The sequence below is a fragment of the Dictyostelium purpureum genome (assembly GCF_000190715.1).
Source record: "Dictyostelium purpureum unplaced genomic scaffold DICPUscaffold_120, whole genome shotgun sequence".
Lineage (NCBI taxonomy): Eukaryota > Evosea > Eumycetozoa > Dictyosteliales > Dictyosteliaceae > Dictyostelium > Dictyostelium purpureum.
Genome location: NW_003519457.1, coordinates 18394 through 45665, shown reverse-complemented (window position 1 = coordinate 45665; position 27272 = coordinate 18394). Strand labels below are relative to the sequence as shown.

General features: G+C 24.8%; 14 protein-coding genes across 14 annotated transcripts; 7 read left to right on the top strand and 7 right to left on the bottom strand.

Moving 5' to 3' along the window:
- Positions 1–809: 809 nt before the first annotated feature.
- On the top strand, positions 810–1489 carry DICPUDRAFT_78876 (uncharacterized protein; the record flags this gene model as incomplete). The annotated part of the gene is made up of 3 exons (XM_003288009.1): positions 810–854; positions 925–1262; positions 1339–1489. 3 exons carry the CDS (start codon positions 810–812, stop codon positions 1487–1489), a joined length of 534 nt encoding a protein of 177 aa, XP_003288057.1.
- A 78-nt stretch (positions 1490–1567) lies between these two features.
- DICPUDRAFT_152249 (uncharacterized protein) lies at positions 1568–1828 on the bottom strand (the record flags this gene model as incomplete). Its single annotated transcript, XM_003287990.1, has 2 exons — positions 1568–1705; positions 1769–1828. 2 exons carry the CDS (start codon positions 1826–1828, stop codon positions 1568–1570), a joined length of 198 nt encoding a protein of 65 aa, XP_003288038.1.
- Positions 1829–2318: 490 nt separating this feature from the next.
- On the top strand, positions 2319–3901 carry DICPUDRAFT_152248 (uncharacterized protein; the record flags this gene model as incomplete). The annotated part of the gene is made up of 2 exons (XM_003288008.1): positions 2319–3598; positions 3670–3901. The coding sequence occupies 2 exons, from the start codon at positions 2319–2321 to the stop codon at positions 3899–3901; spliced, it is 1512 nt and encodes a 503-aa protein (XP_003288056.1).
- A 399-nt stretch (positions 3902–4300) lies between these two features.
- DICPUDRAFT_152247 (uncharacterized protein) lies at positions 4301–5217 on the top strand (the record flags this gene model as incomplete). The annotated part of the gene is made up of 2 exons (XM_003288007.1): positions 4301–4512; positions 4776–5217. 2 exons carry the CDS (start codon positions 4301–4303, stop codon positions 5215–5217), a joined length of 654 nt encoding a protein of 217 aa, XP_003288055.1.
- A 593-nt stretch (positions 5218–5810) lies between these two features.
- Positions 5811–9582, top strand: DICPUDRAFT_152246 (uncharacterized protein; the record flags this gene model as incomplete). Its single annotated transcript, XM_003288006.1, has 2 exons — positions 5811–6359; positions 6445–9582. 2 exons carry the CDS (start codon positions 5811–5813, stop codon positions 9580–9582), a joined length of 3687 nt encoding a protein of 1228 aa, XP_003288054.1.
- A 789-nt stretch (positions 9583–10371) lies between these two features.
- DICPUDRAFT_18410 (uncharacterized protein) lies at positions 10372–11404 on the bottom strand (the record flags this gene model as incomplete). Its single annotated transcript, XM_003287989.1, has 2 exons — positions 10372–11219; positions 11299–11404. Coding segments are annotated over 2 exons (954 nt in total), but the record flags the coding sequence as incomplete, so codon positions are not given.
- A 941-nt stretch (positions 11405–12345) lies between these two features.
- On the top strand, positions 12346–13091 carry DICPUDRAFT_21115 (uncharacterized protein; the record flags this gene model as incomplete). The annotated part of the gene is made up of 2 exons (XM_003288005.1): positions 12346–12405; positions 12495–13091. Coding segments are annotated over 2 exons (657 nt in total), but the record flags the coding sequence as incomplete, so codon positions are not given.
- Positions 13092–13257: 166 nt separating this feature from the next.
- On the bottom strand, positions 13258–14040 carry DICPUDRAFT_92032 (uncharacterized protein). Its single transcript, XM_003287988.1, has 3 exons — positions 13974–14040; positions 13569–13899; positions 13258–13499 (listed from the first exon to the last, which is right to left on the bottom strand). Exons 1-3 carry the CDS (start codon positions 14014–14016, stop codon positions 13316–13318), a joined length of 558 nt encoding a protein of 185 aa, XP_003288036.1. The 5' UTR covers positions 14017–14040; the 3' UTR covers positions 13258–13315.
- Positions 14041–14537: 497 nt separating this feature from the next.
- DICPUDRAFT_152242 (uncharacterized protein) lies at positions 14538–15332 on the bottom strand (the record flags this gene model as incomplete). Its single annotated transcript, XM_003287987.1, has 4 exons — positions 14538–14730; positions 14808–14947; positions 15012–15205; positions 15290–15332. 4 exons carry the CDS (start codon positions 15330–15332, stop codon positions 14538–14540), a joined length of 570 nt encoding a protein of 189 aa, XP_003288035.1.
- A 473-nt stretch (positions 15333–15805) lies between these two features.
- On the bottom strand, positions 15806–16747 carry DICPUDRAFT_78868 (uncharacterized protein; the record flags this gene model as incomplete). The annotated part of the gene is made up of 3 exons (XM_003287986.1): positions 15806–16148; positions 16226–16584; positions 16706–16747. 3 exons carry the CDS (start codon positions 16745–16747, stop codon positions 15806–15808), a joined length of 744 nt encoding a protein of 247 aa, XP_003288034.1.
- Positions 16748–17586: 839 nt separating this feature from the next.
- Positions 17587–21281, top strand: DICPUDRAFT_78867 (uncharacterized protein; the record flags this gene model as incomplete). Its single annotated transcript, XM_003288004.1, has 7 exons — positions 17587–17692; positions 17773–17914; positions 18010–18435; positions 18505–18663; positions 18729–19133; positions 19198–19847; positions 19909–21281. The coding sequence occupies 7 exons, from the start codon at positions 17587–17589 to the stop codon at positions 21279–21281; spliced, it is 3261 nt and encodes a 1086-aa protein (XP_003288052.1).
- Positions 21282–22790: 1509 nt separating this feature from the next.
- On the top strand, positions 22791–25300 carry DICPUDRAFT_152238 (uncharacterized protein; the record flags this gene model as incomplete). Its single annotated transcript, XM_003288003.1, has 4 exons — positions 22791–23137; positions 23231–23469; positions 23491–23868; positions 23931–25300. The coding sequence occupies 4 exons, from the start codon at positions 22791–22793 to the stop codon at positions 25298–25300; spliced, it is 2334 nt and encodes a 777-aa protein (XP_003288051.1).
- Positions 25301–25358: 58 nt separating this feature from the next.
- DICPUDRAFT_87860 (uncharacterized protein) lies at positions 25359–25953 on the bottom strand (the record flags this gene model as incomplete). Its single annotated transcript, XM_003287985.1, has 3 exons — positions 25359–25510; positions 25582–25741; positions 25807–25953. 3 exons carry the CDS (start codon positions 25951–25953, stop codon positions 25359–25361), a joined length of 459 nt encoding a protein of 152 aa, XP_003288033.1.
- A 460-nt stretch (positions 25954–26413) lies between these two features.
- On the bottom strand, positions 26414–27271 carry DICPUDRAFT_33426 (uncharacterized protein; the record flags this gene model as incomplete). The annotated part of the gene is made up of 3 exons (XM_003287984.1): positions 26414–26706; positions 26786–27055; positions 27139–27271. The coding sequence occupies 3 exons, from the start codon at positions 27269–27271 to the stop codon at positions 26414–26416; spliced, it is 696 nt and encodes a 231-aa protein (XP_003288032.1).
- Between the last annotated feature and the right edge of the window lies 1 nt (position 27272).

Here is a 27272-nt window from a genome sequence, read left to right as displayed (position 1 = left end):
AAAACTAAAATCTCCTTCATCATTACCATTGGCATGATGAGAAATAATTAAAACAAGTGCAATTAAAAACTTTAACATTTTAAATTTTAAAAAAAAATATTTACAAATATTATAAAAACTACATTAAATAAATAAATAAATAAATAAATAAATAAATAAATAAATAAATAAAATAAATAAAAATTTAATGAATAAAATAACAATTTTTTAGTTTGTTTTTATACTTTTTTTTTTTATTCATTGTTATTAATATATGAAATAAATGAAATATAAAAAATAAAAAATTATTTGAAAAATATTTTTAAAATAATTATTTTTTCAAAAACTATAAAAATTTATATGAACCTATAAATATTATAAATATTCATTTTATTTAGAACACAGATTACTTTTTAAAAGAAATTACAAGTTATCCTTAAGTTTTTATTAACGATAATTGAAAAGAATCTTTTTTCAATGTAAAATACAGAAAAAAAATATAAATAATTTTTTATTATTATAACCTTATTTTTATTTATTTTTATTTATTTTTTATATTTTATAACATTAAACTAATATATAGTATTTTCTAATAAATATAATTTCTTTTAATTATAAAAATTATTTTTATTTTAGTCTTAATAAGAAATTATTTAATCATACTTTTTTATTCTTTCGTAATTTTAAGTTTTCGGTTTTTTAGGAATTTCTTGAAAACAAAAGATTATCGAATTATTCTTTTTAAAATATTTATTTTTAAATTTTCAAAAATTTTTTTTTTTTTTAGATGCGTTATTCTCTTTACTGGATATACCAAAAATTAATAAAATATGTCTAAAAAAACAATTGTTTTTGCTTTACTTATTGTCTCGATTGTAAGTTTATTTTAATTTAGTAATCTTTTCAACTATTTTTTTAATTAATTAATTAAATATTTTAAAATAGGTTTTATGTGTTATAACTTTAGGTTTATCACTTTCACAAATTAAAGATAAATATAAAAATGCTATTGCTTTGGGAGATTGTAATGATGTACCTAATCCATTCAAGTTAGTTAGTAAAGATAACGCTGGATCATATATTATTTGTAATTGGGCAAGCTCGAGAAGTGCTGTTAGATTATTATACCTATTTATCTTTATTATTTTGTCTTCTTTGTCTCTTTTTTCAATTGTTGGGAAATCAAAGCAATTATTATTTGTTTTAAGTATAGCCCTATTAGTTATAGGTGCATTTGGTATCTTTAGTTTCGCCTATGACGCCAAAGCAATAACAGATTCAAGGTAAATTTTTTTTTTTTAGATATATAAAATATATTTGTAGTTGATATGTATATATTAATATATTTTTTTATTATAGAAAATACTGTAAATCTATAAAGGACTTAGGAAATGCTAAATGTGTCTATGACAACTTCAACGCAACCATCACTTTTAATATATTCACCGCTATTTCAATTATTGCCACCGGTGTTTTTTCAGCTATTTTTAGAAATTCAATGTTTGAATAAAAAAAAAAACATTTTATAAAACTTAATAATAATGATCACACATTAATGTGTGTATCTAATTTTTTATTTTTTAATTTTTTAACCAACAACTTGATGACCACCTATTAACCCAGCTATTAAATTACTTAGGAAATGCTCTACTACCTCTTCTTCATTATTTAAGTTATTTGCAAAAGTATTTGGCAATTCTCCTTCACCACCCTCTATTGAAGCATTCTATATATTTTAAAAAAGAAAATTAATAAAATTTATTAAAAAAAAATAGAAACTGTATCATACAGATATAATCGCTATTGATACTAATAATAATACTATTAAAATAATATATAATAGTTTCATTTTAAATTAAAAAAGAGTATATACAATAATGGAATAAAAAAAAAAAAAATTTATTTTAAAACAAAAAATAATTATAAAAAAAAAATAAAAAAAAATTCTTTTAATATATATATAATAAAATTAGATTTATATTAAATTATATATAGCATTTTATAAATAAAAATAAAAAAAAAAAAAAGAAAAGTTCGAAATCTCTGAATTGAAATATTTCTAACAATAGTATTGTTAATTATTATCAGAACCAACTGTGGTAACAAAAAAATTGGAAATGTCAGAATTTAACTATTTAAAATTATTAATTACTTCAATTATATAACTATAGCATTTCAATAAATTTACCTAAAAAAAACCGAAAAGTCATTGTGTTATTTAATTTTTTTTTTTTTTTTTTCCAAGATATTTTTTTTTATTTTTTTAATTTTTATTTTTACATTTATTTCATATTATTCATTCTTCTATTTTTTTTTATTTTTTTATTATTATTGGGTAAATGAATAGATTATTTAAAAGAAATTATTGTAAAATAGTTAAAGATAATTATAGAGAATGTGCACCACCGAAATTTAAATTTTTTAAAGATACAATATTTAATTTATCAAGTGGTGTGGGGAAGAGTGGTGTTGCGATTGTCAGGGTTTCAGGACCAGATTCAAAATTGGTGTTGAAAGAGTTAACAAAAAAAAGCAATATAGAACCTAAAGAAAGATTAGCTACACTTAGTACTTTTTATCATCCAAAAACAAATGAACAAGTAGATAAAGGTATTTTTGTTTGGTTTCCATCACCCAATAGTTTTACAGGTGAAGATGTGGTAGAGTTTCATATACATGGTGGTAGAGCTGTAATTTCAGAGACATTGGATGCAATATCATCAGTAGACGGTACAAGACCATCAGAACAGGGTGAGTTTACAAGAAGAGCATTCGAAAATGGTAAAATGGATTTAACACAAATTGAAGGTTTATCTGATTTATTAGATGCATCAACATCATATCAAAAAAAGATAGCATTAAAGCAAATGCAGGGTTCTATAGGTCAATTTTATTTTAGTTTAAGAAAAGATTTAATTAGAGCATCTGCCTATATGGAAGCATTTATAGATTTTGGTGATGATGCTGAAATTGACAACGAAACTGTAGAACAATCTAAACGATCCATTATAGCGATTAGAGATAAAATTCAAGCCCATTTAGATGACGGAAGAAGAGGCGAGCGTTTAAGAGACGGCGCTAGCATTGCTATTGTTGGTCCACCCAATTCTGGTAAAAGCTCATTAATTAATTTACTCTCAAATAGAAAAGCATCAATCGTTTCACCAATAGCAGGTACAACAAGAGATATAGTTGAGGTAACACTAGATATTGGTGGATATCCAGTGGTCATTGGCGACACTGCGGGTTTAAGACTATCAACAAACGATATTATAGAAAAAGAAGGTATAGAAATGGCAAAAGATAGATTTAATCAATCAGATATCAAATTGTTTTTATTTGATTCAAATCAATTATTTAATTTAGATAATAACAGCAATGATAACGAACTCGAAAATTTATTAAATTTCATAGATAACGAAACAATAATAATATTTAATAAATTTGATTTAATAAAAAATAGCAGTCAAGATAAATGGAGCCAACTAAAATCAAATATATTGGAAAAAATAAAAACTAAAAACAACTTAACAAATGTACAATCAATTGAAATATCATGTAATGAAAATATAAAAATTAAAGAATTAATATCACTATTAAAATTAAATTTAAGTAATATGTATGTAATTTTATATTTAATTTAGTTAATTTATTTTATAATTATTAACGATTTTTATATATTTATTATAGGTTCGAAATGAATGACCAGGAGTCACCATTATTAACAAGGGCAAGATACAAGCAGCATTTAACAGAATGTGTTGAATCGTTGGATAGATATTTATACTATTGTGATGAAGATATAGTCATAGCATCAGAGGAGTTAAGAAGAGCATTACTTTCGATCAGTGCAATTACCCACCCTGTAGATTTAAATGATTTATTAGATGTAATTTTTAGAGATTTTTGCATTGGAAAATGATCATTTTACCAAAATAGTATAATAAAACCAAAAATATTAAAATTTTTAATTTATCACTTAGTTTATAAAAATTTATAAATTATTATAAAAATTAAAAAAACCAATTTTTTTAAACTTTTTTTATTTTTCAATGTATTGTTTATTATTTATATTAATAAAATATAAAAAAGACGTTGTTTTATTATATAGTTCTTTAAATACAATTTATAAAAAAAAAATAGAAAAAAAAATAAAGTTAATAGTTTTAAGAAAAAAAAAAAAAAAAAAAATGAAAATTATTAAATTTTTTAATATTAATAAAAAAACTATAGAATTTGGTAAGCTGTTATAGTATACAATAAAATAAAAGGATATTAGTTTCTAATTTTTAAATATTTTTTGTTAGATAATAGTTTAAACATGGATAGAAGAATGGTAACAGTTTTACTACCTTTTAGAGTATCAGTTAAAGATTTTGTAAAATTTAAAAATGATCAATACAATATTAATAACCGTATAAAAACAAGTTATATCAATAAAACATCAATAATGGTACCAGTTTCAAAATTAATAGAGCTCGATAAAATATTGCCATTATTCTCAAAAAAAGATTATATTAAAAAGATATTAGAGTATAATAAAAATTTAAATATAGAATATTATTCAAACTCAATAATATATATAAAAGAACCAAATCTTTTAAATGGAATGCACCAATTTAGCATCTCTAATCAACTTATAGATAGGGTGGAGCTAAATAAATTAGGAATGGTTTATTTAAATACTGCCATTTATCTTTTGCCAAATGGTTATGAAAGGTAATTGTTTTTTTTTCCTTAATTTTAATTTTTAATATTAACTAAAAGTAATATTACTTTTTTTATATTTATTTTAGAAAACCAGAAATTTCTTTTATAAGATTTTCAAAATGGAATATAATTGATCCTTTAGTTAAATATAATGGATTTTTCCCGGTATCACCAGACTTTTGTGTAGAGTTTAGATCTCGTAATGATACTTTACAATTTCGTAAATCTAAAATGATAGAGTATATACTACAAGGTGTTCAAAGTGCCCTATTGATAGATCCATATGATAACTCTGGTTGTTGCTATTACTATTGTGCCACTCCATTGCATGGTAGAGATTTGCCACTCATCCCAGACTCAGTGCCTTTACTGGATTACAATTTGAATCATGTTGGTGTAAATTGTACTGAATATCCTTGGTCTAATATTGATTTTATGCAAGGTTACTTCCCACAATTAAAAATTGCTTTATTTGGTTATTTAAATGGTATTATACTGGATTTGGGTCAAATAAAAAGATTGGATTAATTATATTTATAAAAGATATTAAATTAAATTATTATTATAAAATAAATAAAAATAAATGATTTTTAATTTTAATTTTCCATAAATATGCATAAAAACACAAAAAAGCCAACATTTCAAAAACACAAACACAAATGACTCACAAACAAAAAAAAATTTTAAAAAAAAAAATAATAAAATTAGATAAAAAAAGAAAAAAAAAAAAAAAAAATTTAATAATTACAATAAACTTTATAAAAGTAAACTAAATAAATAATTAAATAAAGACGAATAAATAATTGATAATAATAAAAAAGGTCAAATATTTTCGCTCTCTAATATTTTTTTATAAAATTTTTTTTTTTTTTTAATTTTTTTTTAATTTTTTTTTTATTTAATTTTTTTAACATCAAAATTTTTTTTTAAAAATTTTTTTTCTTTATTTTTATTATATTAATTTTGTATTATAGAAAAAAACTAATAGAAAAATATTTGTATTATAGAAAATAAACTAAATAACTAGAAATTATAAATAATAACAAGATAATACCAATATTAGTAATAACTATATAGTACAAAATAATATAAAATAATAATAATATAAATAAAAAAAAACAATGTCAAAATTAAAAGAAATTCAAAGACAATCAACTGTATCATGGTCTCCAATTGCAGACTATCCAGATTATATGGCAGTTGGTACAGTTGCAGGTACAATTAGTGCAGATTTTGATACAACATCAAAATTAGAAATTTATTCATTAGATATCACCAATAATGAAAGTAAACAAATGGCTCTCAAAGGTGTAACATCAGCCAACACTAGATTTAATAAGGTAGTTTGGGGTCAATCAAGCTCTAATTTCCCAAATGGTATCATTGCTGGTGCAATGGATAATGGTAATATTAATCTTTATAACCCAACAAAAATTTTAGAAAATTCTGATGATGCCCTTATTGGTATCGGTCAAAAGCATACTGGTCCAGTTCAATCTATCGATTTCAATTGTCAAAACCCAAATTTATTAGCATCTGGTGGTTCTGATTCTGAAGTTTATATTTGGGATTTAAATGATGCCACACAACCATCAGCTCATACTCCAGGTTCAAAATCACAACAATCAAGTGATATTACATGTGTTGCATGGAATAAAAAAGTACCACATGTATGTATCAATTAAATAAAACCATCTATTAATAATAATAGGATAATAATAATTAACAATTTTTTTTTTTTTTAAAAAAATATAGATTTTAGGTTCATCAAGTTATAATGGTTATATTGTTATTAGCGATTTAAAATCTAAAAAAACTTTAATGACATTCAATGATCGTAATAGAAGATGTAAATATAGAACTATTGTTTGGCATCCAAATGAAGCAACACAAATTGTTGCTGCTTCTGAAGATGATGATTATCCAATTGTTCAATCTTGGGATCTCCGTAATACATCAACACCATTTAAATCATTTGAAGGTCATAAGAAAGGTGTTTGGGGTCTTTCATGGTCACCAAACGATCCAGCTTTATTATTAAGTTGTGGTAAAGATAATAGAACTATTTGTTGGAACTATGATCGTCAAGAAGTACTTTGCGATATTGATCATCAATCAAACTCAAATGGTAATGAATGGAACTTCGAAGTTCAATGGTCACCACGTGTTCCAGCCCTTTTAGCCACCAGTTCATTTGTTGGCAAAGTTAATGTTTATTCACTTCAAGATGTTAATGAAAAAAATGTTGCACCACAAATAAACTCATTGGGTCTTCAAGAACCAACCACCCAACCAACCTATAAACATACTCCAAACTGGTTATTAAGACCATGCGGTGCCTCTTTTGGTTTTGGTGGTAAACTTGCAGTTTTTGGTAAACCAAGTAAAAAACTTGGTGCCTCCTCGCCACAAACTTCACCACAAGCCTCAGTCGAACGTCAATCACGTATTGTTCATATCTCTCATGTTACCACCGAAAAGGAAATTGTCAAATCATCCGAAGAGCTCGAAAGAGTCATTAGCACTGGTCAATACGAACAATATTGCGAAGAAAAGATCCAACAATCTACAAATGAAGAAGAAAAATCAATTTGGAGTTTCCTTAAAGTTAAATTTGCTCAAGATGATCGTTTCAAAATTTTAGACTATTTAGGTTACGACATTGAAACTATTAAAAAAGAATTATCTCAATTTTTAGGTACCCTTCCAGAATTACCAATCGAAAAGAAAGAACCAACCTCAACCACAACTACCACAACCGAAGGTAGCACTCCAGATGAAAGTAATGATAACTCTGGCGATCAATCTTCACTCTTCCCAAATACTGGTGATGACGACTTTGCCAAAAATATTGCTAATGGTTTAACCCTAAATGGTGATGATAGTAGCAGTGTCACCAGCACCGAATCTAAAACCCCAATTGAATTCCCAGTTGACGAAAAAGAACAAATGATTACAAAAGCCTTATTAGTCGGTGATCACCAAGCTGCAGTTGATTGTTGTCTTCGTTTAGGTAGATACTCTGATGCTTTAATTTTAGCTCATTCAGCAGGCCAAGAAATTTGGAAAAAGACTCAAGAAGCATACTTTGAAATTGTTAAAAGTCCATTTGGTAGAGTTGTATCATGTATCGTTAAACGTGATTTCAACCGTTTGGTTCGTACTGCTGATTTAAGTGATTGGAAAGCTTCACTTGCCATCCTTTGTACCTATGCTGCTCCAAGTGATTTTAAAAATCTCTCTGGTATTTTAGGTGATCGTTTAATAAACGAAACTAAGGATACCAAATCTGCTATCCTTTGTTACATTTGCGCTGGTGACATTGATAAAACTGTTAACATTTGGACTCATCGTTCAAATACCAACGAAAGCAAAGAAACCATTGAAGAATCACATCAAGATCTTCAAAACCTTATCGAAAAAGTTTCAATCTTTAGAAGTGCCTGTGGTAATAACAACTCCTCATTAAATGTTGTTTTATCAATGAAATATGCCAAATATGCTGAAATTCTTGCTTCACAAGGTAATCTTTCTGGTTCACTTAGATATTTATCACACATCAATAATCCAGAATGCCAACAAGCTTGTGGTGTATTATATGATAGAGTTTATCGTGCCACAAGCAATCATCAAGGTATTCGTCCACCACCATTCCCATTCCAATTATGTGAAGTTCGTCCATCAAACAAACCACAACAACCACAACAACAACCACAACAACAACAACCACAACAACAAGAATTATTCGGCCAATTCAATTCAAACGCCAAGAGGGCTCCAAATATGCAACCATTATTTACCAATCAACAACAACAACAACCACCACATATGATGCCAATGAATCAACAACAACAACAAATACCATCACAACCACAACCATCACTATTTAAAACAATGGGTAACCAACCACCAATGATGATGAACCAAGGGCCAACAACCAACTTTAACCAACCACCAACCAACTTTAACCAACCACCACCAATGATGATGAACCAAGGTCCACCACCAACAGGCGGTTTCAATCAACCACCACAAAACTTATCAAAACCTCCAAGTTTTAATCAACCACCACCAATGATGAACCAAGGTCCACCACCAACCAACTTTAACCAACCACCACCAATGATGATGAACCAAGGTCCACCACCAACTGGTGGCTTCAATCAACCACCACCAATGATCAATCAAGGTCCACCACCAACAAATAACTTTAATCAACCACCACCAATGATGAACCAAGGTCCACCAACAAATATCTTTAACCAACCACCACCATCAAACCAAATTTCACCACCACCTCAAATGAATCAAGGTCCACCAATGATCCCATCACCAATGGGTAATACCAATCAACCACCAATGATGCCAATGATTCCAAATCCAACACAACCACCACAACAACTTTCACCACCACCAATCATGTCAAGCAATGCTACACCATCAAGCGTAAGATCACCAATATTAGAGAAATCAAATGCACCAGGTTCACCAAACGAATTTAGTGTAGCACCAAAACCAAATGTTCATAATAAAACACCATCCATTTCAGCAGAAGGTTCTCCAGTCCAAGAACCAACCACCGAAGAAATTAACTCTTTCATTGAAAGACTCACTCAATCAATACAATCATTAAATGGTAAATCTGATAGTAAAGTTTGGGATGATGTTAACAAGAGATGTCAAACTCTTATTAACAAAGTTTCTAAAAAGGATATTTCTGGTGGTGCATTCCGTGCTTTAGAACATATCTTATCCTCAATTGTCGAAAGAGATTTCAAGAAAGCTTCAGATACTTATATACAAATTACCTCAACTGGTTATTGGGCTGAAATTGGTTCACAACCAATGGTTGGTCTTAAGCGTTTAATTGATCTTGGTTTAAAACAAAATTAATAGTTTAATATAAAATACAAATAAAATAATTAAAATAAAAAAATAAAATATAATAAAAAAAATAAAAAAAATCGATTTATTAAATAATTTCTTAGTTTATAGAATTTGTTAAATTAATAGTTACAAAATTATTTTTATTTTTTTTAATTATTAAATTATAAATAAATAATTTTTAAAAATTGTTTTTAAATACTTTTATAATTTTAATTATTTTAAATTATAAAAAGTATTATTTAAATTAGTGTGGAGTGGGGGTAAAGCTTCATTTTTAAATTTTTTTTAATTAAACCTAGGCTAGAGTAATTAGGGATAACCAATTACTAAAAAAACCCTTATAAAAACATAAAAAAGAATTCACATATTATGAAAATGAGAAAAAACTTTATTTAATAAAATATTCTTTGAGATGGTGTTAAATATAGAAAAGTATTAAAAATAATTTAAATTATTAATTGATAATATGAAATTATTATGAAACTAATATCTTTGGTAAAGGATAAATAACTTTAATTTCAAAAAATATTCGGCCAAAGGATATATATCCTTTTGATTGATTTAATTCTTCAGTTTTCATAAAGTAGTCCCATCCCAATTCACAAGTTGATATTTCTAAATGTTATAAATAATTAATAAAAAATTAAAAAATAAAATAATTTTTTATAATTTCTATAAAATAAAACTATATAATTACTTACCAAAAATTTTTAATTCTTTATGGATTCTTCTGGAGTATCTAGATGATAAGAGAGTTATTGAGAATGTTACATCTTTTTGGATACTTGCAGATTTAATATAGATGGATATTTCTCCTTGGTTAATTTTTCCGTTTTTATAAAAGTGGATTTCAAATAAATCTGGAGCATATCCAAATGAAGGAGATTTCAAATAATCACCAACGTTATGATTAATTTTGTAATAGTTAAAAATATTCCATGTATTTTTATATACATTGCCTCTATTTAACTCTTTTATACTATTGAAAAGTCGATTATTTTCAATATTTAAACGATCTATTTCTGCACATAAATGTTTTGAGTGGTCTATATGATCTAAATGAAATTCTAAATCTCTTTTTTTTATTTTATCATTACATCCATATTGTGAAAATTTACATGAAACATTTACCTCTTGACACTCTTTATCTAAGTGATTACCTATTTCTTCTCTTTTTATTTTTTGTTTACATTCTTTACAGTCTATTAACATCGAAGGACATTCAAGATAATGTTGCTTAATTTTTTTTAATAAGTAAACATTAGAACAATGTTTACAGTTTAATGGTTGGTATTCACAAAATGAAATATGAATTTTATTTTCGTTGTATCTGATTTTATCATTACATCCTTTTTCATGATATTCACATTTTACAAATCTAAATTTACAATTTTCAATATGATTATCTAATTCTTCCAATTTAATAATTTCATTACATCCATCACCATCTTTTATTAATTCTTCATCTACTCCAATAATATTTCTGAATGAATATGGACATGTTACACAACTTTTTAATATAAACTTTTCAACTTGTCTAGCTCTTGATAGTTTATTAAATGACTTTACTTGAATTTTACATTGTGGACACTCTTTTTTATTTTCAAGTGATTTTATCCAACACTCTTTACATGAACAATGACCTGATATTAAAATTAATTTAAAAAATAATAAAATTAACATTTGAATTTTATACTAAAAAACTATATACCAATTTCTTACCTTCTTTACATTGGTAAACTTCTTTTTTATAATATGTATCAAAACAAATTGGACATACATAATCATTATCTAATTCAGATAGTAATTCGGAAACATTATATTTTATTGGTACTCTTGACATTTTTTTTATAATAATATAACAATGGTAATATGAAAAATATATAATAAAAAAATTTACAAAATAACAAATATAAATAAAATAACAAACACACATAAATTAAAAAAGAGAAAATTTTAAGGAACTTAAAAATAAAAAACAAATAGGGGTAATAAAAATAAATTTTGTTTTTATGAAAATTCAAAAACTAAAAATAGTGTTTTTTCTTTGTAAATACTTTGTATAAGATAAATTTTTGTGTTGAATAAAAAATGAGTATTTTATTAGATAGAGATAAGAGTATTTAAAGTTTAAACTATAAAATAATTGACCCATTTGTTTTATTTTTTTTTTCTGTGTAGTAGGATCTTTGATTCTTGCATGTATCAATACTCATATTTGAAAAAAAAAAAAAATCTTATTATTAAATAAATATTTATATTAAAATATTTTTATTTGATATCATTAATATATCACTAGGAAGATTATGTAAAAAAAAAAAATTCAAAAAAATGTAAACAATCGGTTTTTTGTAATGAAAAAAAAACTTTTAGATTTCTTTTTTTGATTTGTTTGAATTTTTTTTTAAAAATAATTTATTTTCTATATTTTTATTTTTAATTTTTTTTAATTTTTTTTAATTTTTTTTTTATTTTTTTTAATTTTTTTTAAAATTTTTTCACTATTTTGCACTCATATAATTTTGTGTATCACAAGAAAAAAAAAAAAAAAAACGATTTTTAAAGCGTTGTAATATATAAAAACAAATAAATATATAATAAATACTTATAATTTATCTTTCCTATTTAATTTTTTCAATCCTTTTTTTTATTTTTTATTCTATAAAAATATTTTAATATAAATATATAAAAACTTAATTAATAAATAATTTCAATTTTTAAATAAATAAATAAACAAAATCAATATAAAATATATATAAAATGGTTGCATTACCTCAAACAGCAAGATATTTAAAAGTACCTTTAATAGGTTTAAATGCAATTTTATGGGTAATTATATAAATATAAACAAATAATATAAATAATAATTATATATTAAAAAATCGGAGATTAAAAAAATATTAACCTTATTATTTTAGTTGCTAGGTTTAGTTTTAGTTATTATAGGTGGTGTAGGTGTAACATTCTTTTCAAATTTTAAAAACTTTGTCGAAGCAACAGATGCCACATCAGAATTAAAGAATTTATCAGTTAGTTTACCAGCAGGTGTTTTATCAATTGGTGTTTTTTTTATTATTTTAACAATTATTGGATGTGCTGCAGCATACAAAGAGCGTTTAGTAATGTTAGTTTTCTATTCAGTATTGATGTTGGTTTTATTAGTAGTTTTAATTGGTATTGGAAGTGAAGCTGTTACCTATCATAACGATAATATTGGAGAAATTGTTGGCGAAAACTGGCTTCATGTTTCAAAATCAAATGAATCAAAACAAATCACTACATTGGAAACATTTTTAGAGTGTTGCGGTTGGAACTCTGTTGATCCATATACTTATCTTTGCGAGAATGCCACTGCAGGTGTACCAAAATACAAGGGTATCTATTGCGAAGATGTTTTAACAGAAGCCATCTCTTCAAAACTTTATTTGGTTGGTGTAACAGGTGTTATTATTGGTGTAATAGAATTTATTGCAATGTTATTCGCTTTGTTTATGATAATTCGTATTTGCAGAACATCAACAAATATTTTTTCAGTATAAACAAACCAACATACAAACAATAAATAAATAAATAAATATAAATATAAATATAAATTAAATAAAAATATAAGAAATATATTAATTTATAAACCTTTGGTTTTGTAATATAAACACAAAATAAATAATAGTTTTTAGTTATTTTATTTTTAAAATTATTAATATGGGGGTATACCCTTTATTTTTTTTCTTTTAGTATTTGTTTATTTCTGTTGGGTATATGGGCTTGACATTAATCTTGAACGTTTGATGAGGGACATAACGAAAACAACAAACATCATTACGACAGTTAAAATTCCCATAGAAGTGGTGGCATAAAAACTATGGGAATAGCATTTGTGTGGTGTTTTATCATTAAATATAACTATATTATTATGACAATAGTGACTATAATAGAGAAAATGTTAGTTATTTTATTATTTAATTAATATTATTAAAAAAAGTTATGTTGCTTACTTTCCAGCACGAGATGAGATAGCATCATAAACAAATGAATATCCACCAAGAGCACAATCGGCCAAAATCAAACTAATTACCATATAAAAGAATACCTTTGATTTTCTGAAAATTGAGACGAATAATAAAACACTTAAAGCAACGAATAAAAGTAGGTATAAAATACGAACTGCATTTCTGGAAACAGACCATGTACATTGGATTTCTCCAGTTTTAAATGTAGCTCTAAAGGGTGTTACTACCCCATCCATATCACAGAGCTTTTTATCTATATTGGTGTACTCGTCATTTATTTGCCAAAAAGAGAGACCCAAAGTTATAATTGTAAAAGCTTTTTTTATAAATGTAAAAAAAAAAAAATTAGAATTAAAAAATAAAATAAATAAGTTTTTTTAAAATATTTACATAAAGAAACAATTTGTAATACAAATATAAGAACTGTACCCATTATATAATATATATGTGTTTTTAACTATATAATAAAATAAAAAAACAATAAATTATTTTCTTTAAATAATGAGCTAAATAAAAATAATTTGGTATTTAATTTAATTTTTTTAATTTTAATTTTAATTTTAATTTTAATTTGTTTTTTTTTTTTTTTTTTTAAGTTAAGTGATTTATTTATCAATATGTTATAAATAGTTATTTATAAACAGTTTGTATTTATATATATAAATGGATATCGAATTTCATTCATGTTACTTTCTATCACATAAAAGTATAGATTATTTAATATGTGTGTGAGTGTTAAGTGTGTTTTAGGGGGAAAAAAAAATTGTTTTAATATTGTTTCACACAATTAACACACAAATCATAGAAACAAAAAAAAAATTACTATTGTCCTATATCTAAATTCACACAATACACACAACACAATATGTAATATACAAAATAAATTTAAATTTAAAAAATTGAATTTTTTTTTTAATTATTTTGCTATATATACAATATTATTTATTTTTATAATTATATTTCAGTTTTATAACCTTCGGCTCCAAATACTGTATTACGTTTAAAGAAAGATACAATAGCCATGGCAAACATTAAGACTACTGTTAAAACACTGATGGCAGTTACACCATAGAATCTTCCTGGTTCACATTCATAATCAACCTTTATACCTACTATGGTAGGTTTAAAACTATTTTTACAAAAATCACTGGAATTAAAAAAAAGTATTAATATAATGTATTTATTTATTAATTAATTAATTAATTTATAGTAAAACAAACTTACTTTCCATTAGATGCTGCTCTTCCATCGGCAATAAATGAATAAAAACCCATTACACCAACACCAAGTATTATAATAATTGAAACTATATATAATTTTGTAGATCTCTTAAAAACTGCAATAAAATAAAGAGCACTCATAATCTACATTATATAATAATATGTAAGTATAAAAAAAAGGATGCTTTACACTTAGGTATTTACTTACAAAGAAAATTAATAAATATAAAAGACGTACTGCAGTTCTAGTTGTACTCCAACCACACTGTACCAATGAACCACCTTTTATTGTGGCTCTCATGGGTCCACCCAAATTACTACAAGATCCTTCTGTCCATGTAAAATTTTTTAACTCATCCCCACTTTCCCAACAAGATAAACCAAATGTAACAAGTGCAAGAACTATATAAAAATAAATAAATAAAAAAATAAATAAAATTTTAATATACAAAAACAATGAAAATAAAAAAAATAAAATAAACTTACCGATTGTGATGATTTTTACAGTGATAATAGCAACTCTTCCCATTTTTTATTTTTTATTTGTTTGTGTTAATAAAAAAAAAAAAAAATCAAAATATTTTTTCGTTAAATTAAACAAAAAAATTTTGGTTACCTAAAAAATTGAGTAAAAAAATCACTCACCAGAAAATATTATTTTTTTTTTTTTAAAATATTTTTTTTTTATTTTTTGTTTTTTTTTTTTTTTTACCAAATTTGATTCATTTATTTTATAATTAATAAAAAAATGATTATTTGCATGATGAATGTTTAAAGAATGATAAAATAACCAACAAAGGCAAATATTAAAATAACTTTTATTTTTTCCATGATAAATCAAAGGGGATAATAGCAAAAACTAATAAATGAATAAATTTGGTTATAAAAAAAAAAAAAATTCAATGTTGAAAAGGAGTTATGTCTGTAATCAATTTTTATTATGAAATGGACAATTATAAAATTAAATTTATAACCTTTGAATATTTTATTTTTTGTTTTTAACTAAATTGATGCAGTTGATGAAAGAGAATAGTTTGGATAGCCATCTTCCTCTTCGAGTTTAAAGAAACCTTTGTTTTGTGTATTTACAGAGTCACTATTGTTAGTGTTTGCATTTGAATCTGAGTTTGAATTTTTGTTGTTATCATTATTATTATTATTATTTGCTTTAATATTCATTAATGTGTTACGATTTAAAATTGATATGATTGAAATGGCAATCATCATAATGGCAGACAAAGCATTAAAAGCTATAGTAGCATAAATTTTATTATATATACAGTTGTATTTTACGAGACCCTTTGAAGTCTTGATTGGGTTTTTAAAAGATAGAGTACAAGATTCGCTATAGGTTATTTTTTAAAAAAAAAAAAAAAATTAGTACAAAATAATAACTTTTAACAATAAAAGGTTAATAATTACTATGAAAACTTTGTTACTTTTGCATCTGCGATAAATGAATAAAAACCAAATATTCCAAAAAAGAATAGAGCGCCTATAAAACATAAAAAGAATAAATTTTTATTTTTTCTACCAGAGAATACTAAACCATTTAAGCATACTATAGCAACAATTAAATATGTTATTCTAACCATACTTCTATACCAACTCCATGAACACCCACCAGAAAAGCTCTTATGATCCCCTACAACACTAAACTCGATCGCTATTGGCTTTAATGGGTGACTTTCGCACCAATCCTTTTTAGTGGTTTCTTCTATTAGAGTGTTGTCATCATTTACTTGAGAAAAAGAGAAAATTAAACACAAAATAATAAAAATCTATTTTTAAAAGAAAAGTTTATACTGTCAGATGGGATATGATGATATGAGCTGGTTGTACCAATTTCTTAAATTCAAGTAATATGGAAATCAGATTATTTTTTTTTTAAAAAATACTTACACCTGTGAGTATATATAAACCATAAATTATTTTTTTATTCATACTTAAGGTGCATCAAATTTGAACAAAAAGAAGTTTTATGGAAAAATGATAAAATATTTTTTGGTTATAAAAAAAAAAAAAAATTCTTGATTTTTTGGGGAAATGAATTTTTTTTTTATTTTTATTTTTTTTTTAGAAATATTATTTTTTCTAGATATTGTTTAAATATTTTGATTTATAAAATTTTCATTTAAATTACTTTGTTATAGTTATAACGGGTGAATCAGTCCACTCATATTTATATTTATATTTATATTTATATTTATATTTATATTTATATTTATATTTATATTTATATTTATATTTATATTTATATTTATATTTATATAACTATTTTTATTTATATTTATATTTATATTTTTATTTTTATTTATATTTTTATTTATTTATATAACTATTTTATATTATTTATAGTTTCTTTTTTATTCACAAAATTTATTTTAATTTTATTTTATTTTATAATTATGTTATTGTAAATTGTAATGTGGCTTGGTCACCCTAAGGGGGGTGAACATGGATATTTTTTCAAATAACGCCATAAATAATTAATTATCCATAATTATATATTTCTATAATCATCTTTTAACTGAAATTATAATAATTATATTTCGAAAATTAAAAAACAAAAAATTCAAAAAAAAAAAAAATAAAAAAAAATAAAAAAAAATAAAAAAAATGATTTTTTTTTTATTTTTTATTTGGATATTATTGCCGGTTTGTGGTGTTAATTAAACCAAAAAAAAAAGAAAATATTCATAATTTTTTTCTTTAACAAAATTTTTGTTAATCAAAAGAATTTATAGAACCTAATATTAAAAACAATAATTATTATCTTTACAATGAAGATTTTATATTATATTATTTATGTATTTATATTTTTTACTGTAGTTTTATTAAATAGTAATAATAGTATACGTGCATATGCAAAGTTGATAGAATCAGAAAGTAATTTTTTTATATATTGTATTATAGTGCCATTAAATATAAAATTGTATACTAATCATTTATTTTATTATTTTTTTCAGCTACATGTTTAAGTAATTTAATATCAAAAGCATTATTATCGTATCCAAAAAATATAGACCCAGATAATAGTTCATTATCTTTATATTGCGAAAACTATAGTAGTAATTTTAAATGTACAAATGACTATAAACTAAGTGAACTGTTAGTATCAATTAAAAAATATTAAATAACAATAAAAAGGTATCATCATATTGATTTAATAAACTAACCAATTTGTTAAATCATATATAATATAGTTCAATATCAAACATTATAAGTTTAAATGGTTTCGATGCAAGTGATTTCGAATGTTTTTCCCAACCAAATTTAAAAATTACACTAGAAAATGGGTTTAAAGTTAATGAAAATGTATATTATTCAACAAAATACAAAGGTTTTCAGTTTAACCTAAATAATTGTTGGGTATCCTCAATTAACAAAAATATACCTCAAATATCATCTCTTAATATTGTAACTAGACTGGGACAGGGATGGAGTAGCGATGTAAAGTTATCGTATATTAAAGATATTACAAATTTTTCAATTACAGGATCAGGTATTATCAACTATAGATATATTAACGATTTATCAGCACCTGCAGATGGAACCAAATATAATTTGGAATATATAAATAGTGTTTCTAGAAATATTCCAGATATGTCCCATACTAATATCATGAGATTGTAAGTTTTTATTTTTAAAATATTATTATTTTGCATTTTTATTAAAGTCTTTTTTTAAAATTTTAACAGAAATATTGTTATTACATCATCAATATATACTTTTGATGCTGCAAGTATGTCAAATTTGGGTACATCCCCTAGTATTCAGTATATTTCAATTACTGGTGATTCATCACAAAGAGTTCCATTCCCAACATCAATACTTTTATTAAAAAATTTATTAGGATTGTAAGATTGTTATTTAGTTAAGCTTTAATAGTATTCATTTTATTAATATTCATTTTATTATTTAGTTCAAGTACAAATCTTTATTATACAACTTCAGGTTCTATCGATTTTTCAAAAATGACAACTTTAACTGAGTTATATTTCGAAAAAAGTGATGGTTTTTCAACAGATAATATTCAAATTGTTCCCAATGGCATTCCTAAATCGCTTAAATCATTTACAATTAAAAATACAAAAATTAAATCTTCATATCCATTTTATGGTTTCTTTGTCAATACACCAAATGTAATTGCAACTGGTTGTAGTTTACCAGATAATTTAGAACAGGTAGTTCAATTAGCAGATACAAATAAAATGAAAACCTTAGACCTTTCATACAACTCATTAGGTGGAACAATGTCCGAAAAGTTTTGCAAGGTTCAAAATCTTAATATTTTTTCAAATTACTTGAAAGGAGGTCCAATTCCAAGGTAAATATTATTCATTTTAAAAGATATATTATCATTGTTTCTATATTAATTTTTTTTAAAAAAGTTGTTTTTATTGCCATTTTAAAAACAATAAGGCACTATTAGATAAGGTTACAGGCCCACTACTTTCTAGAAACCAATATACCAATTTCGATTACCTTAAAGATACCTACTATAATTACCCATCGTGTAATTCAATTATACCAGATTTAAAATTTGAAAATGGTAAAACTTATCTTTTTGGAGCTGATTTAGGTTTTGACCCAACTTATTTCAATACAGTCCCAAGTGCCACATGGAATGTCGATGTTTCAAGTAATTCTTTTTATAAAGAAGGTGTAGATATTGAGCAGTTTGATGTTACTTTTATTTACCCAAATCAAAAGTTTACAGTATCAGCACTTAAATTACCAGCTCAAGTTACTCAAGTTTATGTTTCATCATCTGGCCAATTATCTTTTACAGGTTCTTATTTCAGTTATAATATTGGATCAATTAAAGCTGGTATTGTGAATGGAGCTGGATGCACAGTTTTATCAAGTACTTTTTATTCGATGGTATGCCAACCTACTGTTCCAATTTCATCAATTCAAAATCTTGTAGATGCAAACTTTTCAATTACAATAGGTACTCAAACAGCATATATACCAATTACATTCATACCTGACTTTACAAATCGTTATTTATCTTGTTCAGAAGATTGCACAAACAAAGGTAACATTATTTACAAACTATTTAATGTTTCATTGATTATATATTAACAGTTTTTTTATAGGATATTGTGATAGAAATTCAGGATTATGTATTTGTAAAGGTTGCAGTAAATCAGGAGACCATGGTAAGTGTGATATTAAAAATAGAAAATGTAACTGCGACACTTTTTGGATCGGTGTCGAATGTAACACTCCTGATCATTATGTATCATCTGTAGTTCCATCAAACATTGCAGGTGGTAATGTAACATTAAATGGATGGTATGGCCCAATTCACAACAATCCATCAGTTCAAATCGGTAATGTTTTAACAGGTTACAAAGATTGTCAAATTTTAGATTTCACCACATCTACAATAAAATGTTTAATTGGAGCAGGCACAGGAAGACAAAATGTTATTGTTACTCAAAACGACCATTCGTGGACAGGATATGGAATCTATTTATATAATGAAACACTTATGACATGCCCCAACGATTGTACCAATTCAACAGTCGGCTCATGCGATGTTAGATTTGGTAATTGTATTTGTAAAACCAACTATACAGGAATTGATTGCGGTACAAGAGTTATATACCAACCACCACAAAGCAACACTACAGTAGATCAAGGCTCAGGTTCAACAAATATAACAAATGATGGAACCAAATATATTGTTAGAATAAGTAAACTAGCAGAGATATCAATTAATCAAACTATCGTAGCTGAATACAATTTAGATCCAAAGAAATGGAATGTTACAGTCACCAGAAATGAAACAGATAACACACTATATACGTTTAAACAACTTGTATCAAAGAACACAACGGTTACATATATAATCGAAGAGATATCGATGGGTGATAAAAACTTTACATTTGCAGATGTTCCTTTCCTAGTAACAAATGGAAGTATTAAACTAACAGTAGATGTTGAAAATTATGAATATCTCACTTCATTAAATACATTACAAATTCAAATGATATCATCAGTCGAATCGATTGGTGAAAGATGCATAATAGAGAAAGCTCAAATCAACAATATTGATCAACAATCATCACTTAACTACATTACGATTTCCAAAGAAGGTAAAACTTTGACAGGTCGTTTTATCAATAGAGCTCTTTCAGACGGTAGACCAACCTATATTTCATCTAATGTTGTATCAAAAGACGAATCATCAATTACAGTTGGATTAAATTTACCACATTGTATTCAATGCATTATTGATCCAGATTTTTCAGTTCTTGTATCATCAATAAAAAAAAATAATGGTTGTGAAACTGAAGAAAAAGAAAGAAAGTGGTTTTTACCAGTTGTAATTGTTATACCAGTTGTAGGTGCAACAGCAATATTAATTGTGTCTATTGTGATTTATTCAAAATATAGAACTGCATTAAGACTCAAATTAAATTCGTTTTTAGATCCATCAATTAAAATGAACGAAATAAATTAATTACAATCACAACCACCAATCATTCACAACCGCAATATAACACTTTTATTTTTCAAATCAAAAAAAAAGGTAAAACATAGCAATTTTATCATAAAACAAACATAGATATTTTATTCAAACAAAAAGCGAAATATCTTTTAACTATTACAATAAAAATTATTTTTTTTTTTAAAAATTATTTATTTTTTTTTTTTTTTTTTTTTTTTAAATTATTTTTTAAAATATCTAATCACAAAATTTAAATCCAAGTCAAATTTTATTTAGAAAATTATTTGGTGTATACTTATATTGTTGTAAAAATAATTGAAGTAATAATAGTCCACTTGAATTTAAAAGTGGAGAAAACAATGAAGTTAATTAATATTTTAATATTAATTTTTATCTATTACAATATTAAAACAGAGGCAAAGCTAATAGAATCAGAAAGTAAATATATTTAAAAAAAAATTTTATTAAAAATTATTAATATTTATTTGTAAATTTTTTTTTTTGATATTATAGCAACTTGTTTAAGCAAATTAATAAATAAAGCTTCATTAGCTTTGGTATATCCAATAAAATATGACCCAGATGATAATTCATTGTCACTATATTGTGAAAATTACAGCAATAATTTCAAATGTACAGGTGACTATAAATTAAGTGAACTGTATGTATATAGATTTTTTATTCTTTATTATTATTTCTTTTTTTTTCAATTTTTTTTATATATAAAACATCAACTAATAAATAATAAAATAAAAATTTAGTTCATTATCAAATAGTAGAGCTAGTGTATCGTATTTAGTTGCAAGTGATTTCGAATGTTTTACCCAACCAAATTTAAAAATTACACTTGAAAATGGATTTATAATATCTGAAGATGTTTATTACTCTACAAATTATAAACAATTTGCATTTACTTTTACTAAATGTTTTTTGCAACACATAAAACAAAATATACCTCAAATATCAACTCTTTATATTACAACAACACTTGGGTGGACTGTCGATGTTAAATTATCTTATATTAAAGATATTACTAATTTCGCACTTAGAGGTACAGGTAATTTCAATTATAAATATATCAATGATTTACCAGCTCTTCCCAATGGAGAAACCTATAATTTAGCATTAATAGATACAAATACTAGAAATATTCCAGATATGACAAATACTGCAATTAAAGTATTGTAAGTTTATTTTCTATTAAGTTTTTGTTATTTAAATTAATTAATATTAATATTTTTTTTATTATAGAAATGTTTTTATAGCGTCATCTACTTTTGATAAATTAAGTATGTCATATTTGGGTTCATCACCTGAGATTATTTCAATTAGATTAACAGGTGATTCATCTCTCAAAGTTGATTTTCCATTATCAATACTTTCTTTAGAAAAAATTACAAGTTTGTAAATATTTTCTTTTAAAATTTTTTTTTAATTTCATTTTAATTAATTTATACTTTTAACAGGACTACAACAAATCTTTTATTCAACAAGCCATTGAACCCTATTGATTTTTCAAATATGAAATTGTTAGACCAATTATATTTTGATAATAGTGGAGATTTTTCAACCGATAACATTCAAACTGTTCCCAATGGCATTCCTAAATCGCTTAAAACATTTACAATTAAAAATACAAAAATTAAATCTTCATATCCATTTTATGGTCTCTTTGTCGGTACACCAAATGTAATTGCATCTGGTTGCAGTTTACCAGATAAGTTGGAACAGGTAGTTCAATTGGCAGATAAAGTGATAACTTTAGACCTTTCATACAACTCAATAGGTGGAACATTGTCCGAAAAGTTTTGCAAAGTTCAAAATCTTAATATTTTTTCAAATAAATTAAGTGGTGGTCCAATTCCAAGGTAAATATTATTCTTTTAAAAAGAAAATATAATTTATAGTTTTTTTAAAAAATTTAATAAAATTTTATTAACTAATTTTGTATTTATAAAAAGTTGTTTTTATTGCCATTTTAAAGGAAATCAAGCATTATTAGACAAAATTAACCCAGGCTTACTTTCAAATATCTTTACTAATTATAACTATGGAACTGCTTCTTATCCATCATGTACCTCTATTTCAGTAGATCTAAAGTTTGAAAATGGGAAAACTTATCTTTTTGGAACTGATTTAGGTTTTGACCCAACTTATTTCAATACAGTCCCAAGTGCCACATGGAATGTCGATGTACCAAGTAATTCATTTTATAAAGAAGGTGTAGATATTCCACAATTTGATGTTACTTTTATTTACCCAAATCAAAAGTTTACAGTTTCAGCACTTAAATTACCAGTTCAAGTTACTCAAGTTTATGTTTCATCGTCTGGCCAATTATCTTTTACAGGTTCCTATTTTAGTAATGTTGTTTCATCAATTAAAGCTGGTATTGTAAATGGAGCTGGATGCACAGTTTTATCAAGTACTTTTTATTCGATGGTATGCCAACCTACTGTTCCAATTTCATCAATTCAAAATCTTGTAGATGCAAACTTTTCAATTACAATAGGTACTCAAACAGCATATATACCAATTACATTCATACCTGACTTTACAAATCGTTATTTATCTTGTTCAGAAGATTGCACAAACAAAGGTAACACTATTTTTAATTATATTTCAAAAAAAATTTTGATATTAATAAAATTTTTTTTATAGGATATTGCGATAGAAACTCAGGATTATGTATCTGTAAAGGTTGCAATAAATCAGGAGACCATGGTAAGTGTGATATTAAAAATAGAAAATGTAACTGCGACACTTTTTGGATCGGTGTCGAATGTAACACACCTGATCATTATGTATCATCTGTAGTCCCATCAAACATTGCAGGTGGGAATGTAACATTAAATGGATGGTATGGTCCAATTCACAACAATCCATCAGTTCAAATCGGTAATGTTTTAACAGGTTATAAAGATTGCGAAATTTTAGATATCACCACATCTACAATAAAATGTTTAATTGGAGCAGGCACAGGAAGACAAAATGTTATTGTTACTCAAAACGACCATTCATGGACAGGCAATGGAATCTATTTATATAATGAAACACTTATGACATGCCCCAACGATTGTACCAATTCAACAGTCGGCTCATGCGATGTTAGATTTGGTAATTGTATTTGTAAAACCAACTATACAGGAATTGATTGCGGTACAAGAGTTATTTACCAACCACCACAAAGCAACACTACAGTAGATCAAGGCTCAGGTTCAACAAATATAACAAATGATGGAACCAAATATATTGTTAGAATAAGTAAACTAGCAGAGATATCAATTAATCAAACTATCGTAGCTGAATACAATTTAGATCCAAAGAAATGGAATGTTACAGTCACCAAAAATGAAACAGATAACACACTATATACGTTTAAACAACTTGTATCAAAGAACACAACGGTTACATATATAATCGAAGAGATATCGATGGGTGATAAAAATTTTACATTTGCAGATGTTCCTTTCCTAGTAACAAATGGAAGCATTAAACTAACAGTAGATGTTGAAAATTATGAGTATCTCACTTCATTAAATACATTACAAATTCAAATGATATCATCAGTCGAATCGATTGGTGAAAGATGCATAATAGAGAAAGCTCAAATCAACAATATTGATCAACAATCATCACTTAACTACATTACGATTTCAAAAGAAGGTAAAACTTTGACAGGTCGTTTTATCAATAGAGCTCTTTCAGATGGTAGACCAACCTATATTTCATCTAATGTTGTATCAAAAGACGAATCATCAATTACAGTTGGATTAAATTTACCACATTGTATTCAGTGCATTATTGATCCAGATTTTTCAGTTCTTGTATCATCAATAAAAAAAAATAATGGTTGTGAAACTGAAGAAAAAGAAAGAAAGTGGCTTTTACCAGTTGTAATTGTTATACCAGTTGTAGGTGCAACAGCAATATTAATTGTGTCTATTGTGATTTATTCAAAATATAGAACTGCATTAAGACTCAAATTAAATTCGTTTTTAGATCCAACAATCAAAATGGACGATTTATAGTTGTATTGTTAATAAAATATTTTTTTTTATTTAAAACTTTTTAATATTGTTATTACATTTATCTATAGTTCTTTACAAATACGTCATATTGGGACTTATCCATTAATTGTTTAAATTCATCTGGCTTGGTTACTTTGAACTTAATCATCCAACCATTTCCATTTGGATCAGTATTAACCAAACCTGGTTTTTTGTGGAGTTGATTATTAACTAAAATCAATAATATTTAATTAGTTTATTTTATTAAATTTTTGTATTTAAAACAAGATAAAATTATTTACCTTCAATAACTTGGCCAGAAACTGGTGCATATAAACCAAAAACAGTTCTATTAGAACCATCTAGTGATCCCATTTTTTCCTCTTCTTTTAATTTTCTATCAACTTTTGGTAACTCTACAGAGTTGACTTTACCTAATCTACTTTGACCAAAATCTGTTAACTAAATTATATACAAATATTAATAAAAAATCTTTTGGTATTATTAAATAATATAGTATAACCTACACCAATAGTTGCAACTTTTCCATCATCTGATAATTTAACCCATTCAAGTTCATTTGAATAATGAGTGCTAAATAAACGGATAGTGTTTTTATTAAATAGATGTTGAGTTATAGATTGTTTATTGGATAATTTATATAGTGAAAACATTTTTTAGTTATATAATAACAAAATAGATAAAAAATTTATTATATAATGTAAAAATAAATATAAAAAAATAATAAAAAAAAAAAAAATAAAATAAATTAAAATTTTTTAATGAATTTTCATTTTTACAAATTATTTATCCCACACCCTCACCCTTTATGAAATTAATATATGATACTGCTACCAATTTCTATCTACACCTATTAGTTTAATTAATGTTAAGTTTTTGATAAAGATATTATAAAATAAATTAGAACTCAATTTCAAGTTTTGTTTTGTGGGAAAAGAAAATATAAAAAAGCAATTGAAGAAGCACTTTTTAAAGAAAATGATTATGCTATGACGTATAATTTAGACGCATATGCTTTAAATGTTTGTTTATTATTATTTTTAAAAAAAAAAAAAAAAAAAAAAAAAGATTATAAAAAAAATAAATATGTTTATAATGTGACAATGTTTAAGATTATTTTAATTTTGAAATAATATTGAAAATACAACCAGCAGCCAGCATCTTTTTTACAATTCTAGCAATATTTAAACTGTCAGATAAACCGCAATGATGACGGCCTTCTAATTCCAAATTTAATTCTCTTAACATATTGGTCATACCATAAGAAGGTTTACTATAAAAATCAGTAAATTGTAATTTAATATTAATCCATTTTTTAAAATAATTTGGTGTTGGTATATTGTTACAAAGTTTTAATTGTTTTTGCAAACATTGACGTAAATCCCAATCACCACAAGTTACAAAACCTATTTCGAAAAAAAAAAGAAAAAAATAATTAGTTTTTTTAAAATTAATTTTTTAGATAAACAATTTAAAAATACATACAAATTTGGTCATTGATAATTTGACCATTTACAATTACACCTGGTAGCGACTCTTCTAACCATTGGTAGTGTCTTTTTAAAACATTTGGGAATAAATCTGCATTATCAACAGTTTCTTGTTTAATACCAGTTAATTCTGTGCAAAATGCTGTTAATTTTGGAACAATAAGTGGTTTGCAATATTCTCTGAATGTTGAAACAATTTCTAAAGTTTCAGTGTTAACAATGACTGATGGGAATTCTATAATTTCTTGATTTGGGAATTTTTGATCTAAAAAATTTAAATTTAAATTATTATTTATTACTATTATTTAAAATTGGTATTCTATTATTCTGATTGTATAATATTATTACCTTTTTCGCAAGTTGCCTCAAAATCTAAAACAATTAAATATTTGAATAGTTGTTTCTTTGGTTCAACACTACTGGTGGGTTGTGAACCTGTTGCTGTAGATGTTGTGGATGTTGTAGATGTATTTGTAGACATT